The sequence below is a fragment of the Xyrauchen texanus genome, chromosome 9 (assembly GCF_025860055.1).
Source record: "Xyrauchen texanus isolate HMW12.3.18 chromosome 9, RBS_HiC_50CHRs, whole genome shotgun sequence".
Classification (NCBI taxonomy): domain Eukaryota; kingdom Metazoa; phylum Chordata; class Actinopteri; order Cypriniformes; family Catostomidae; genus Xyrauchen; species Xyrauchen texanus.
This window is the reverse complement of record NC_068284.1, coordinates 48,187,299-48,202,516: the sequence shown is the minus strand read 5'-3', so window position 1 is coordinate 48,202,516 and position 15,218 is coordinate 48,187,299. Positions and strand designations below refer to the sequence as shown.

General features: G+C 43.5%; 1 protein-coding gene across 1 annotated transcript; it reads left to right on the top strand.

The window, feature by feature from the left end:
- Window positions 1-11,185: 11,185 nt before the first annotated feature.
- Window positions 11,186-14,082, top strand: LOC127649122 (GTPase IMAP family member 4-like). The gene has a single exon (XM_052134075.1). It carries the CDS (start codon window positions 11,345-11,347, stop codon window positions 12,725-12,727), a length of 1,383 nt encoding a protein of 460 aa, XP_051990035.1. The 5' UTR covers window positions 11,186-11,344; the 3' UTR covers window positions 12,728-14,082.
- The last annotated feature ends 1,136 nt before the right edge of the window (window positions 14,083-15,218 follow it).

Sequence of the window (15,218 nt, the reverse complement as noted above, 5' to 3'; positions counted from 1 at the left end):
CACTGAAATCCTTTCAGAGGTTCCTGGGGCATATGGCATCCTCAGCGGCATACTGCGCCACTTTCGGGTCGATGCATATGAGACGCATCAGCACTGCCTTCAGACTTCGAGTCGCGAGATGGGCGTTGTGTGCTTGTCACACTGGTCTGTTGCGTCTGTTCAGTCCTTGGTCGACCTAGTATTCCTACTGGCAGGAGTTCCCCTGGGCCATGTCTCCAGGCACATGCGTGGATTCTGACGGATGCCCCCAAGCATGGCTGGGCGGCATGTGCAACAGACGCGCAGCCGCCAGCCCTCCGGAATGGTCAGCGCTTTTGCCATTGATCTGGGGCAAGCACGTTTTGGTCAACACAGTGACTGTTGCGTACATCGACTGCCAAAATGGCCCTGCAGCTCTCGTCAAATGTCGCACTTCGACTGCCATCTCCTCCTCTGGAGTCAGCAGTGACTCAAGTCATTGTGAGACACTTTCGTATCCCAGGCAACCTTACAGCACAGCGGGGCAGCTGTCGCAGCAGGCCGCAGCTCATGGAAGAGTGGAGACTCCACCCTCAGGTGGTCCTGCTGATTTGGGTCGATTCGGTCAAGCACAGGTGGACCTGTTTGCTTCCGGGAATCCTTTCACTGCCAGCTCTGGTATTCTCTGACCGAGGCTACCTCGGTACAGACACGCTGGCATGCAGCTGACCCCTGGGGCTCATAAGTATGCATTTCCCCAGTGAGCCTACTTGCACAGATGTTGGAGGTCAGGGAGGACCAGGAGCAGGTCATCCTAGTTGCACCTTATTGGCCCACTTTCGGACTGGGTCCTCGGACCTCACGCTCCTCGCTGACAGCCTCCCCCTGGCAAATTCCCTGAGGGAGGACCTTCTTACTCAGGGACAGGGCACCATCTGGCACTTTCGTGACCAGACCTCTGGAATCTCACGTCTGGCTCTTAGGTGTGATGTGGATTACTTAAGTGACCTACCACCGGATGTGGTAGAACCGCGATCACTCAGGCCAGGTCTCCCTCAGCGAGCCAGTATGACCTGAAGTGGCATCTCTTAAGCTTCCCACTGAAGACCCCCAGAAGATCTTGGTCAGGATCAGTGCTTTCCTTTCTGCTGGAGGGGCAGCTGTCCCCTCCACCTTGAAAGTGTATGTTACCGCTATGCTCGGCACCTCCGCGATGCAGTAGACAGTAAGTATTCAGGGAAGCACAACTTGATGCGTCAGGTTCCTGAGAGGCACAAGGTTAAAACTCCCCCAGGCCGTGCATTGGCGCCATGGCTATGGCATATCATGCCCAGGACATGCTGCCCCCATTCTACCAGGGTGTGGCGGCCTCCTGGGCTCTGACCAACGGCGCCTCTTAGCAGACATCTGCAGAGCAGTAGGCTTGGCAACACCTAATCCGGGTTGATCACGGATTAGGTCCGTGTATTGTCAGGTTCAAGCAGGTAAGTCTCGGGACAGCTGGCGGGTGTACTGCTTGCATATAGCACCTTTCCACTCCCTTGGTGAGGCGTGTGCTCATTCTCCCAGTCGCATTCACAAATGTGTGGACCCTGGATGTCCTTACTCCATAGCCCTGTGCCTCGTAGAAACTCGCCGCCAGCCCAGTATGTGTGTCAATTAGGCCCTGTACTGGGGTAGGTGCTCCCACGTCGTTGGCTATCCCGTTGATAAACCCATGTGATGTATTTTCCACAAAAGGGTTTCCCCATTGGTAAGCCGTGTCTTCTTTGAGCAGAAGCCTCTCTGTCCCGGTCACCTTGTTTGTAGTAACTCCTCCCCCTTGGGTGGGATCTATGAGGACATGGCGTGCTTCCAACCGGACTCGGTAAGACCATGTGGCGTATTCCCAATCTAAAGCTCCCCTTCTCTGGGCGAGGTGTGGTCTCGTGGTGTCCTCCTCTTTGGAGGGACTCCCTCTGACATGGACCTTATATGGCCCCCAGCTGAGCGATTACGTTCCTTTTGGGGAGAAAAAATAGAGAAGAGGCAGCGGCTGGGTCATTTTGGAGCAGTCGACTTGTCCCAGAGGTGCAGGGGACCGTTTGATGCCCTACGAGTGCGTTGGGGATAGTTATGTGACGGCCTGGTGCGCTGGCTATGAGGCACACAGAGCTCTGTCCATCACGCACCACCAGTCCATGCAAACATGTTTACTACAGTAGTAGGCAGATGACAGGTTTAACAGGTATTTCTCTCTCCCCCTCCTTTTTTTCTCCTCTTTAAGTTTAGGGATGTCTTTTATTGTTACTGATGCCAGCTGCAGCAGGTTGTGTGTGTGTGTGTGAGAGAGTGTGCGTGTGTGTGCCTGTGCGTGTGTGAGAGTGCGTGTGTGTGAGAGTGTGCCAGTGTGTGTGTTTGTCTGTGTGTGTGTGTGAGTGCGTGTGTGTGAGAGTGCGTGTGTGAGAGTGCGTGTGTGTGAGAGTGTGCCTGTGTGTGTGTCAGTGTGTGTGAGAGTGTGTGTGTGTGTGTATTTGTGTGTGAGTGTGTGTGTGTGAGAGTGCGTGTGTGAGAGTGCGTGTGTGTGAGAGTGTGCCTGTGTGTGTGTGTGTCAGTGTGTGTGAGAGTGTGTGTGTGTGTATTTGTGTGTGAGTGTGTGTGTATTTGTGTGTGAGTGTGCCCGCGTGTATGCGTGCGTGTGTGTGTCAGTGTGTGTGAGAGTGTGTGTGTGTGTATTTGTGTGTGAGTGTTCCCGCGTATTTGTGTGTGTGAGTGCATGTGTGAGTGAGTGAGTGTGTGTGTGTGTGTCTGTGTGTGTGTGTGTGCGTGTGTGAGTGAGTGAGAGTGTGTATGTGTGTGAGAGTGTGTGTGTGAGTGTGTGTGAGTGTGAGTGTGTGTGTGTAAATGTGTGTGAGTGTGTGTGTGTGTGTGTGTGAGTGTGCCCGCGTGTGTGTGTGTGTGTGAGTGCGTGTGTGTGTGTGTGTGTGTGTAAGTAGGGTTGGGTTAATCAGATGCATTCTAATACACATTGTATACATGAAAGATAATTAACCAGTGATATCTGATGTGTTTTATGTACATTTTTATTCAATATGTTATGGGCATTTTTGTGTTTCTTGTAATGTTTTGTTGTCCACATGATGGCAATATATGTACAAATATATAATGAAAAGCATATTGCCTAATAATTGGTTTAAAAGATAAAGAATAGTCTGTATTTTCACATACAATGCTGTTTCATATTGCATTGAGGAATTACCAGAGCTAGAAAACATGTTGAGCGAAGGTAAATTGAGTTTAATTTCCTGTTTAAAGATATTTTTTTTTAGGTGTTGTTTTTCATGCAGTTTATTTGTTCATTAGATTATTTATTTGATGTATTTAAATATATTACACTCACATTGTTCTTTTATGTAGGATCTTTTATGATTTTTTTATATATATAATTTATAAGAAGCATCTTCACCATGTTCATAATTACAAAAGATGCAGGAACATTCTTTTTAGGTTTTATTTTTCAATCACATTTGACTTATTTTCATTGCAATATATCACATATACTTGATTATTATTTATAAACACATTTAAAAAATGTTTCACCTGATGAGGCGTTTAAAATCCCGGTCAAATACGTCCATCTATCTATGGACCTGTCCCAAATGGCACCCCACTCCTCACTGTCCTCGCCTAAGTCCGAAAATAAATTTTTCACATTGTAATTAGAAAAAGTCAAGGTATAAGAACACACTTTAAATAATTCCAGGTAACACACTGACATTAAAGCATACAAAGTGCACATAACAATGGTAAAATCACATCTTTTTAAATATTTAGAGAACAAATAAACATGACTCAAGATCATGGTCAAATGTTTAGGAAGCAGAACAAATGTCTCTCACACACCGGCAAATCTCTAAATAAATAAATCACTAAATCAATAAATAAAGTTTACACTAACACATGTCTTCAGGTGTGTATATATATATATATTGTAGTGTTTACAACAGTAGTAGGCAGATGACAGGATTAACAGGTATTTCCCTTTCCCCCTCCTTTTTCCCTCCTCCACCCTCTTATTTCCTCCTCTTTAAGGCACCCCTCCCCCCAACAAAATGTGTGTATGTGTGTGTGTGAGTGTGTGTGTGTGAGAAGTGTTGGGTTGCTACAATAAATACTGTATATATAATAATTAATTAACTTGTAACTTCACAAAATATAAACATAACATAAAATATCACATTTCAGTATTTAGAGTCTGTGATTATCTTTCAATCGAGTCCACACACAAGATAATCAGATGTATAGATCATTAGATAATCCACATGAAGCACAATGTTACATATGACCACCAGGAGATGGCGCCAAATACACGACACAGACTCAATGATGACTCAAATGACACAGAATGAAACTCATTCTGTGAAATCTCATGACTAAAATCACATCTGCATGTTCCCTATCTGTCACTCACTCGACGTTGTGTCGATGAGTTGACACTAGGGGCCGCTCCTGCGGAGCCCAGACATCTCTGATCTTGAGTAAAGGGCAATGGAAATTGGCGTGTGGAATTTGCATGCCACTCCCCCGGACATCCATAAAAGGAGTGGCGCTGCAAATACATATCAGATATCTTCTTCGGAGCCAAGCGAGTTCACAGAGCTGAATTCCTCTGCCGCCTCCATTCATCTGTACTGTTGGATCTACGGCGCTTTCCAGCAGTTCTCCCCCTCACACACTACGGTTGTGCTGAGCAAACACCCCTGGGCGCTTCAGCAGCAGAAAATCAAAGAAAATCACGGAGTGTATAACTTTGTTTAAATATATATTTATATATACCTGTCTTTATATCCATATATATATATATATATATATATATATATACCTCTCCGGGTGTCATTGTACCCCCCCCCCCAAGAGCGTTAGCCCATATATTGAGGACTCCTTTAAAGATTTATGTGAGTCCGATCTTAAAATTGAAGAATTGGATTCAGTTATCATGAAGATTAGGGCTGGGATAAACGATTATTTTTTAAACGATTAATCTAGCGATTATTTTTCCGATGCATCGATTAATCTAACGATTCATTTTTTTCAGTCCGATTCGATTTCGATTCGATTAATCGACTTGTGACAACACCGGTAATACCGGTTTCATCGGGGGTGGGGGTTTATAAAATGTAAAAAAAAAAAAAAAACATTTGCCGGGAGTTTGATTGACTAGCGATCTGATCAATCAATCATAATACGCCATTTTTGCCCGACAAAGTAGTCAGGAGAGAGAAGATTAGCGTCGGTGGATTTGAATAATGGATTGTAGGCTACTGTACTGACGTCTATCCGCGGTTAAAACAACAGTCCTTCTGATGTAGGCTACATTCATGTTTAGCCTATTTGATGCTATAAATTAACCAAGGAAAAGATGATCGGTTCACGAGCAGCTTTAACTGAGGCAATCTGTCACGACACATTAAAGAGCCACAAAATAGTAGCCTAGGCCTATTTATGGTTTAATTTTCTTTGAATTACCAAATTTGAAAGTTGAGACTTTATCAAATGTTACCTGCTTGGTCCTGTCTGTCAGCGCCTTGTCAGTGTCCTCTATGTATTTTTCACGACATTCATTCATAGCTATAAGCGAAAAATGTAGGTGTCGACAACGTATTATAGCCTACTCCAACATCGAGTGCAAAGTGGGGAGTTGAAAAAAAACTTACGGTGCTCTGTCATCTGCGGCTGCAACCGGGTGGCGCCTCTTCAGGTGCTGGTGCATTGCCCTGGTGCTAGAATGGAAGGCCATGTCCATTTTGCAAAGACGACATATCACAGAATTGTTTCCTTTTTAATTAAAGAATTCCCATACTTTAGAGGAACGAGTGCGTGCCGCCTTGCACTTCTGATTTGAGTCTGAGGAGCCACTCGTGTTGCTACTACTCGCCAGCGCCGCCATCTTTGTTTTGGGTCCGACGAAACGACGCGCATATTTTGCGTCGACGTGTTGTCCCAGCCCTAATGAAGATCCTTCAAACAAATCTACAGGGACGGATGGGCTCACGACCAATTTTTATCAACTTTTTTGGATGTAAGAAATGTTTTCAAAGCCTTAAAGGAGTATATAGAAAAGAAAGAACTGATGTCAAGTATGAAACAAGCCTTAATTACATTGATCCATAAATCTGGTAAAGATAAAAGGACAGTTGTACTTTGAGACCAATTTCACTGCTTAATACAGATTATAAAATAATTTCTGGGGCTATTGCTGCTTGGCTGAAGAAAGGTATTTCGACCATAATTAGTGAGATTCAAGCAGGATTAAAAACATATAATATATAAACATAACTTTACACCACATAACACACCAGTGTGGAATAATTGATATGTATATTGCTCAGTAGAAAATGTGTGTACATAGAGGAATGGCGCTCCAAAAGGATTTGGGATTTTTTGGATGATAATGGAAACTTGTCAAAAAAGCATGAGGAGTTTTGTGAGAAACTAAAATGTACTGTTTTGTACACCAAAGTCTCCCCTGGACTGAGGCAGCTCTGTATAGAAGGAATTGACTTGTGTGACAATAAATGTACCAACAGAGTTATTAGAAGCATTCGTTTAAAGGAGTGTTACCAGAACCCAGGGGCTAGCAAGCATTTCAGAAGTGAGGGGGACAGAATGATTAGCGCAAGACGAACATAAATATACAAGATATATGTTTTTAGGGCTCTCAATCAAGTACAAATTTTAATTGAATTAATGACATGATTGACCAGTGAATTTTAACTTTTGCATTTACATATTTAGACATTTGCAGGTTGAAAGACAAAGTGTAAACAGACTTGGGTTTTATTGAAAGTGAGGGGGGGACACGTGTCCCGCATATTCTACGCCCTTGCCCGAAGCCAGTAAGTAATTTGGAGTTAAAGAGGTTAAGAAAATAAGGAAGATAAATATTTAATTTCCACTTCCTCCTAAGGTAAAAGAGGTGAACTTTCATATTTTAAATGAGATCTATCCAACAGGAACTTGGACTTTAATTTCAACATTTTGTCACTGGGAAAGTTTTTTATACATAAAAGAAGATACTTTGAGACTAAGCCCAGTTTATTTTTTGTATATCCGTTTTGGTTGTGCTCAAGCTCAGGCAGAAGATGATGAATACGACTTTATTTTGTGCCTTATCATGTTCTCAATTAAGAAATAACGTTGTAGGGAGGTCAGGTGGCACTGCATGGCACACTCACAAACCACTTCTGATTTTCAAAGCCCTGCCCCTCACAGACCAAAAACACACAGCAAACAATATACTCCTTTATATCAACTCGAGAAAACACCCAAACTACTAAACATGTCGAGACGAAGGTATGCTAGAAGTTTTTACACTGATATAATACAAAGCATTGTAATTGATTTATTAGCCTACACCTATACATGAAGTTAAATAGATGCATGCAGCTTACAATCATTTTATTTACTAGTAGCCTAATTCAGGACTGAATTTATAGGTAATCTGAAGAGCATTTTGTAATTGACCAAAACACAGATGTTCTGAAAAGAGACAAAAAAAACACACATTGCTATCAGGTAAATCGTTCAGTGTGAAACAAGGAAATAATCGTCTTATCAGTGAGTGTGACTCAATGTTCTGGAGATATTTTCAATCATAAACTAGGTTGTGCATTACATTGATTTTACGGGAGGTAAGGGGTGTTGTTATGCAATATGATAAAAGACATGAATGCACATCACATATTACATTTACTACACTAATTACTAATAAGTTAAGTCATCATCATTCATCATATTTCAACTGATGTTGGCTCTTGGTCTTTGGCTTCAAAAGTGACTTATTCTGACAGCTTTCAGAGTTTGAGTTATTTATTTAATTGGCCTAATTCTTATTCATTTCTCTTGCTTATGTTATTTTAATTTGTAGTTTATGAACTGTAGTATATATATATAGTGGTAGTAGTGGTGGTGGTGGTGGTGGTGGTGGTAGTGGGCTAAAACACATAACTGGTAATCAGAAGGTTGCTGGTTTGATCCCCACAGTCACCACCATTGTGTCCTTGAGTAAGACACTTAACTCCAGGTTGCTCCGGGGGGATTGTCCCTGTAATAAGGGCTCTGTAAGTCACTTTGGATAAAAGCGTCTGCCAAATGCATAAATGTATATATATAAAAAATATTTTCTATATTTTAAATTTAACAAACGACCGCACTCCGTAGCACAGCTTAACACAGGTGTAACAAGGTTTAGGTTGGGAAAGGAGGAGGCAGAAACCGGCTGAGCTGTCAAAATAATATTTTATTTAAGCAAAATGACACACAACACAAACACACAGCAGCTGCGTATGGCTCTCTCACCCCTGAACTGCCATGCTGATTAGCCCAGTGGGGCGGGCTGCTCCTTTGGGTGGAAGGCAGTGGCAAAGACTCCATGACTCCAGGTGGCTCCACCGCTCCAGGAGGCAGGTGGCGAGCCCCTCCTCCCCTCCCGAGCGGCAGCCAATCTTCCACATCCAGGTGGTGGGCAGCAACTCCTCCATCGGCCAGCGGACTGCCGCGCTGCTCCTTTGGAGTGGAAGGCAGTGGCGAGGACTCCATAACAACGCATCCATCCTCCTTCCCGGGCTTCGGCACCAATGTAACAAGGTTTAGGTTGGGAATGGAGGAGGCATGAACCAGCTGGACCATCAAAATAATATTTAATTTAAAGACACACAACACAAACACACATGGCAGCTGCATGTGGCTCTCTCTCTCCCGAACTGCCATGTTCCGCTGCACTTATCCCTCTCCTCGGCTGTCACGGCCCAGCCCCACCCTCGTCCTCATCGCAACCGGTTACACAGTCAACAATTTGCTCAAAGGGTGCGTCCTTCAGCTACTCAGAAATGCAAACAAAGCTTATTTGTTCAGCTGGTGACCAGCTTGAATGACTAGTTGAACTGCATCTTATTGACCAGTATATTACATTTTAGGCACTTTCATGCTGGTTTAGCATAGTGCTTTACTGTTCAAGCTTCCGTTTGTAGTACAATGAAGGCAAAACTAGTTTAACATGTTTTTAGGAAGCTACTGATGATATAAGTCTTGATTTATTTTAGCAAATTTTTGCTTTGAGGGAAATTGTGTTCCTATAACAAGCTGCAACATTCAATATGATTTTTCCCCACAAAAATGTTGTGATGGAGTTTAGAGTGTCAGTGTCAGGATCTCAACACTCATGTCTGGTTTTCTTTTGTGTCTGGATCCTGAGAGCCGTTTCTATGATTTTGTGTGTCTTTTGTGTGTTTTCATTGATCGAGAACATTGGATTGGATTTATTTAACAATACAAAGTTCAATGAATCACAACTCACATTGTCAAGATAATACAATAAAGTTAAAACGTATTTCCACTGTGGTGATTGATTTTACGTACTATAGATGATGTTCCTGGCAACAGGTACACTGGCAGATACAATGTCCACACCTACAATACAATATCACAGTTATACACATACTCATAATAAAAAACACAATTCATCAATAAGTCAATTTATCTAAAAAAAAATAAAAAAATAAAATATTTTAACTTTCAGACTAAAACCAGCCATATTTGCTATTCACTTGATATGCATAGGTAATTTATTCTACGCCCGATCTCTGCCACTCTGGAGCTTCTGCTCTCATCCCTACTTTGGAGCCACCTGACCCCCTTTCCTGCCCTGGAGCCACCTGACCCCCTTTCCACCCCTGGAGCCACCTGACACCCTTTCCTGCCCTGGAGCCACCTGACCCCCTTTCCACCCCTGGAGCCACCTGACCCTCTTTCCTGCCCTGGAGCCACCTGACCCCCTTTCCTGCCCTGGAGCCACCTGACCCCCTTTCCAGCCCTGGAGCCACCTGACCCCCTTTCCACCCCTGGAGCCACCTGACCCCCTTTCCACCCCTGGAGCCACCTGACCCTCTTTCCTGCCCTGGAGCCACCTGACCCCCTTTCCTGCCCTGGAGCCACCTGACCCCCTTTCCAGCCCTGGAGCCACCTGACCCCCTTTCCAGCCCTGGAGCCACCTGACCCCCTTTCCACCCCTGGAGCCACCTGACCCCCTTTCCAGCCCTGGACCCACCTGACCCCCTTTCCAGCCCTGGAGCTGTCAGACACACTTTCCACTCTGGGGTTGCCCAACCTCATCCCCACTCTGTAGCAGCACAAGCCTGCTCCAGCTTCAGAGCTGCCTGACCTGGACCCTGTTCAGAAGCTACCTTCTCATGTGTTCCTTGCAAATTTGTACACTGGTACTCTGAGGGAAGGAGGTATTGCCCCAAGTGAAGGAGTTCAAGTACCTCGGGGTCTTGTTCACGAGTGAGGGGACAATGGAGCAGGAGGTTGGCCGGAGAATCGGGGCAGCGGGGGCGGTATTGCACTCGCTCTATCGCACCGTTGTCACGAAAAGAGCGCTGAGCCGGAAGGCAAAGCTCTCGATCTACCGGTCAGTTTTCATTCCTACCCTCACCTATGGTCATGAAGGGTGGGTCATGACCGAAAGAACTAGGTCGGAGTACAAGCGGCCGAAATGGGGTTCCTCAGAAGGGTGGCGGCTTCTCCCTTAGAGATAGGGTGAAGAGCTCAGTCATCCGTGAGGAGCTCGGAGTAGAGCCGCTGCTCCTTTGCATCGAAAGGAGTCAGTTGAGGTGGTTTGGGCATCTGGTAAGGATACTCCCTGGCTGCCTCTCTAGGGAGGTGTTTCAGGCACGTCCAGCTGGGAGGAGGCCTCAGGAAGACCCAGGATTAGGTGGAGAGATAAGATCTCCACACTGGCCTGGGAACACCTCGGGGTCCCCCAGTCAGAGCTGGTTAATGTGGCTCGGGATAGGATAGTTTGGGGCCCCCTGCTGGAGCAGCTGCCCCTGCGACCCGACTTAGGATAAGTGGTTGAAGATGGATGGATGGATGGTACTCTGAGGGTTAAACAGGGCTAAAATAGCTAAAGATTATTTTAGAAGGCAACTTGGTAGATTTTGCAGGCACAGTCCCTCTGAAGTAGGGTTGCCACCCTTCTCAAAAAATATGGGCTCGTCCCATAGTTAAAGATGAGATGATGTGTATCATATCGAATCAAACCCTTTAAGCTGAAACAATCACAGCAAAATCAGTCAAGATCGTTAGTTTAACCTTGATGTTCATTTAAAATTTTGCCATTAGTGGGTAAGGGACTGTCTGAAAACGTCATCCAGTACAAATCCCCTCAAAAGTGGCAACCCTACTCCGAAGCAATCTGAAGGTAGTGTCTTACTAACCTACATGATTATGATACAAATTTGCAGAAATTATTATTAATGTAATTGTTCATTTTCTCATTTGCTTTATACTTTTAGACGGGCCACACAATGTTCAGAGTTGCCAAAGACAGAGGTCCAATGAGCCAAATATGACATTGAGACCAACTCAAACCACTCATTCACCTTCTCAGACTTGTCCTCCTGGCACGAGTAATCAAGGATCATTTGGCGGTGAACAAGCCATAGCACACTCCACACCAAACTCCACAGCAAACCAACTGCGACTTGTTCTGCTGGGCAAAACAGGTGCAGGGAAAAGTGCCACAGGAAACACCATTTTGGGAGATGGAGAACGTTTTGATGTTCAGTTGAGCATGAGTTCAGTCACAAAAGTGTGCAAGCGAGAACGTGGAACACTGGAAGGACGAAACCTTATGCTTGTAGACACACCTGGTTTTTTTGACACCGATCTAACAGTGGAGGAATTACAACAGGAAGTAGTACATTGTTTGGCTTTGTGTTCACCTGGTCCTCATGCATTTCTGCTGGTTATACCAATAGAACGTTATACCGAGGAGCACCAACGCACCGTGGACATGATTCTGGAGACGTTTACAGAGGAGGTCTCTCGCCACACCATTATTATATTCTCCCATGCTGACAGACTTGGAGGAACCTCCATTGAAGATTTCATATCAACACAACATAGCAGGATCCAAGATCTCGTGGAAAGATTTGGGAGGCATTTCGTGGCCTTTGACAACACAGACCCTGCAAACCGAGGTCAGGTCATTCGACTTCTGAAGAAGGTGGATGAGTTGTTGGTGCAGAATGAGAACCGGCACTTCACCAATCAGGCTACACAGGTTGTGCTGGAAGCCCAGAGGATAATAGATGTGAGGAGAGAAGATGCTATGTCTAAAAGAATTAAGAAAATTGAAGTTAAGGTAAAGAAATTGGCTGATGCTCATTGGCATGCGTTCACTGCAGCAATGAAAAAAGAGAGGAAAGAAACGGAAAGAAAAAAGAATCGTGTATTAGCCAGGATTGATCAGTTAGAGATAAACATAGAAAAGGAAGAACAGCATGTGCGACCAATTCAAGCAAGACTGATGCGTTTCAGAGCTTCTCTGCAGAGGGAACGGGTGATCTTGAGAAGACTTGAGGAAGTAGAGACTGAGGAGAAGAGAGAGAGAAAGAGAATGAAGAAGAAAGAAAAGATGGACCTGGATATATGGATACAAGAAGAACTGCAGAGGAGAAAGAGTGAAGTGATGGAGAAGAATGACAATAATTCATATTACATCAAAATGCTGACTATGCTTGCCATGTTTCTGTTGGGGTTCGGAGCCGGATTTGCACCCACACTCTTGCCGTTTCTGTTCCCTGCTGCTCCAGCAGTGGAATCCGGGCTGGTAGCAAATCTTTTAGCCAGATTGCTGAGCCCAGAAGTTGTGCAGGGGGTAATTGAATTCACCTTGAAAGCGACACCTGTAAAGTTTGCAATGCTGACTCGCTGCACAATTCAATAATCCATCTTTGATTGAAAGCGGAGTTCAGCTGTTGTCAAAGGTACTGGTATTTCAGCTCCAATTCGATACCAGAATAAAAAAGATGTAACGATACCAATGTTTCTGCAGTACCAGTAGTACCGAGCACCGACTCTATCTGGTTCCACCGGTATGACTGACCCACGACAGCTTTAAAGTTGAATGCATGCTCTGGTACTCCTTTTATACTGAAATGGACAAATAATGAAATTAAAATCGTGACATTTCCTTGTGTGATATTATTAAACCGCTGAAGGCTGCGATCTTATTGCGGATGAGCTTTGTCCTGAATTAATCCGACCGTTCATACACTGGACACTCCACAAACATTGAAAATCATTCACGTTGTATCAGATGACACAGCAGAGCACTAATCTACAGTAAAGCGTGTAGTACATGTAGACTGCATATTTCTATAATTCACAGCATTTGTGCTTTAATTCCAACTAAACTTTATTTTTATAGCATTTAAAATAGCAGAGTTGACCAAAGTGCTTCAAAGTAATATAATATTACTACATACACAAACACCAGTTATCTAAAATACAAACACTTCAAAACCGTGTCCTACATTTAATTTCTCAGACTCGAAGGCCAGCGTAAAGAGAGCGAGATTTCAGGCGTGACTTAAATGTCTCTGTATTGCAAACTTTTATCCGGACAAGTGAAGCTGCCGGCAATAAACACACTTCATAATAAAAGCATGATTTATAATAAAAGCTAGATGCCTGAAATTGTGACAGAAATATATTACAACTGTGTAGTAAAATGTAGTATTCACACATTTTAATAATAATTATTAAGCAATATATCATAAGCAAGACTGCTATTAAAGAAAAGTTTTAAGAATTAATTTATTAGAAACCATTTTGATGATGAAATTGAATTAAACTTTAAAACATTGAGTTCTGGAAAACAATAATAATAATTAAAATAATTGTAACATTATTAAAAATGACTAAATTGGTGTGTTCAATAGCACATTGTTATATTAGTATATTTTTACTGTGGTATGAAAATTAGTATAGAGAATGGTGAAATTTCACTGGTATCCGTGTCTAGCAGGGCCGGACAGGGACACAATTTCAGGCCGGGAAATACTACACCCATCCAGGCCATCCTAAGCACCCAAATAAAATTTAGAAACATGGACAACCTTGCCCCCGCGACCCTGTACACAGGATAAGCGGTTGACTTTGGATGGATGGATGGATGGACAACCTTGTCCCCCCCCCCCCCCAATATCAAATGGGTCTGCACATAACGTCCAGTGCACTGCAATTACAACTGTAATAAATAATGTTATGAGATTGATGTTTTAAATAAATGTTTGAATATAGAAAAAATGCAATATTTCAACATTAAACTAAACCGCCAATAGGTGGCGGCAAGTGACCGTCTTAATTAGTGAGTCATTCATACAAAAGATTCGTTCAAAACACTGAATCATTCAGTAACAAACACCGCTGTAGCTTTCCTTCGGAACTATTTTAGTCGGTGAAATAGAACAAAAACAGTTCATATGGTTTGTGTCTAAAATGTAAGTAACTTATAATAAATAATAAATATTAACTACGCTACTTGTTTATTGAACAATAAATTCAATGTAACATTTTCAATCGTGATAATATTCAGCAAAACAGCAGTTGTGTTATGTTAAACTAAATCATATGTTATAAATTAAAAAAAACAACAATTAGAATTTTTACCTCAGTACATTTCTTCTGTGAGTTTTCTGTGTGCACTCATTTGTTTTGATTTCTTCACGAATGTAACGTACGTTCACACCAGAGGCGGCAAGAGCGTCAAATCGACCGGAAGTCATTCATTTTCAATGACAGCCAGCGTCTCTCCGCGGCGAGAAGCGGCGCGGCGAGTCTTGGGCGGCGTGGGCGTCAGATGGAAGTTCAAGTGCAGTCAACATTATGGTAATGAGCTGTGACGCGGTTCGGCGGCAACCTATTGGAATATAGAAGTGCTCCGCTCTAGCGAAGTCTAGAGAACACAACCGTGTAAACTTTGGTTCCCACCAAACATTCGTTCCGAAGATAAAATGGAGAAACGAATTATTGCCGTGACGGGGTTCCCTGTAATATATGACCAAGACCACAGTTTTTATTACAAATGTATTTTATTTTGATAACAAACAACTGTAATTTTAATTACTTTCTGCCATCGATCGATTTCTTATTTTCACATTTTAAAGATTTCATGAGTATATACGCTACTTGTGATCGGTCGGCAAAAAGTAAATGGTCGACATGTCTGGATGTTTAAATTGCGGCCCCTTTAAATATAGTTCACAAAACAAAGCATTCTGAACAAACGTTGCCGCCTATTTCAGAACATCCACGAGCGTCCTTGAGCGTCGAAGGCAGGGCAGCCAGAGCGAATTCGGACGCTCTCGCCGCTTCTGGTGTGAACGTACAGTGAGGCGTAAAGTCGAAACGTAGCCTTGCCAGTCAAGACTAAC

Bases quoted from the DNA above. Each gene is read 5' to 3' on its own strand.
- LOC127649122 (XM_052134075.1), top strand. From the start codon at position 11,345: ATGACATTGAGACCAACTCAAACCACTCATTCACCTTCTCAGACTTGT.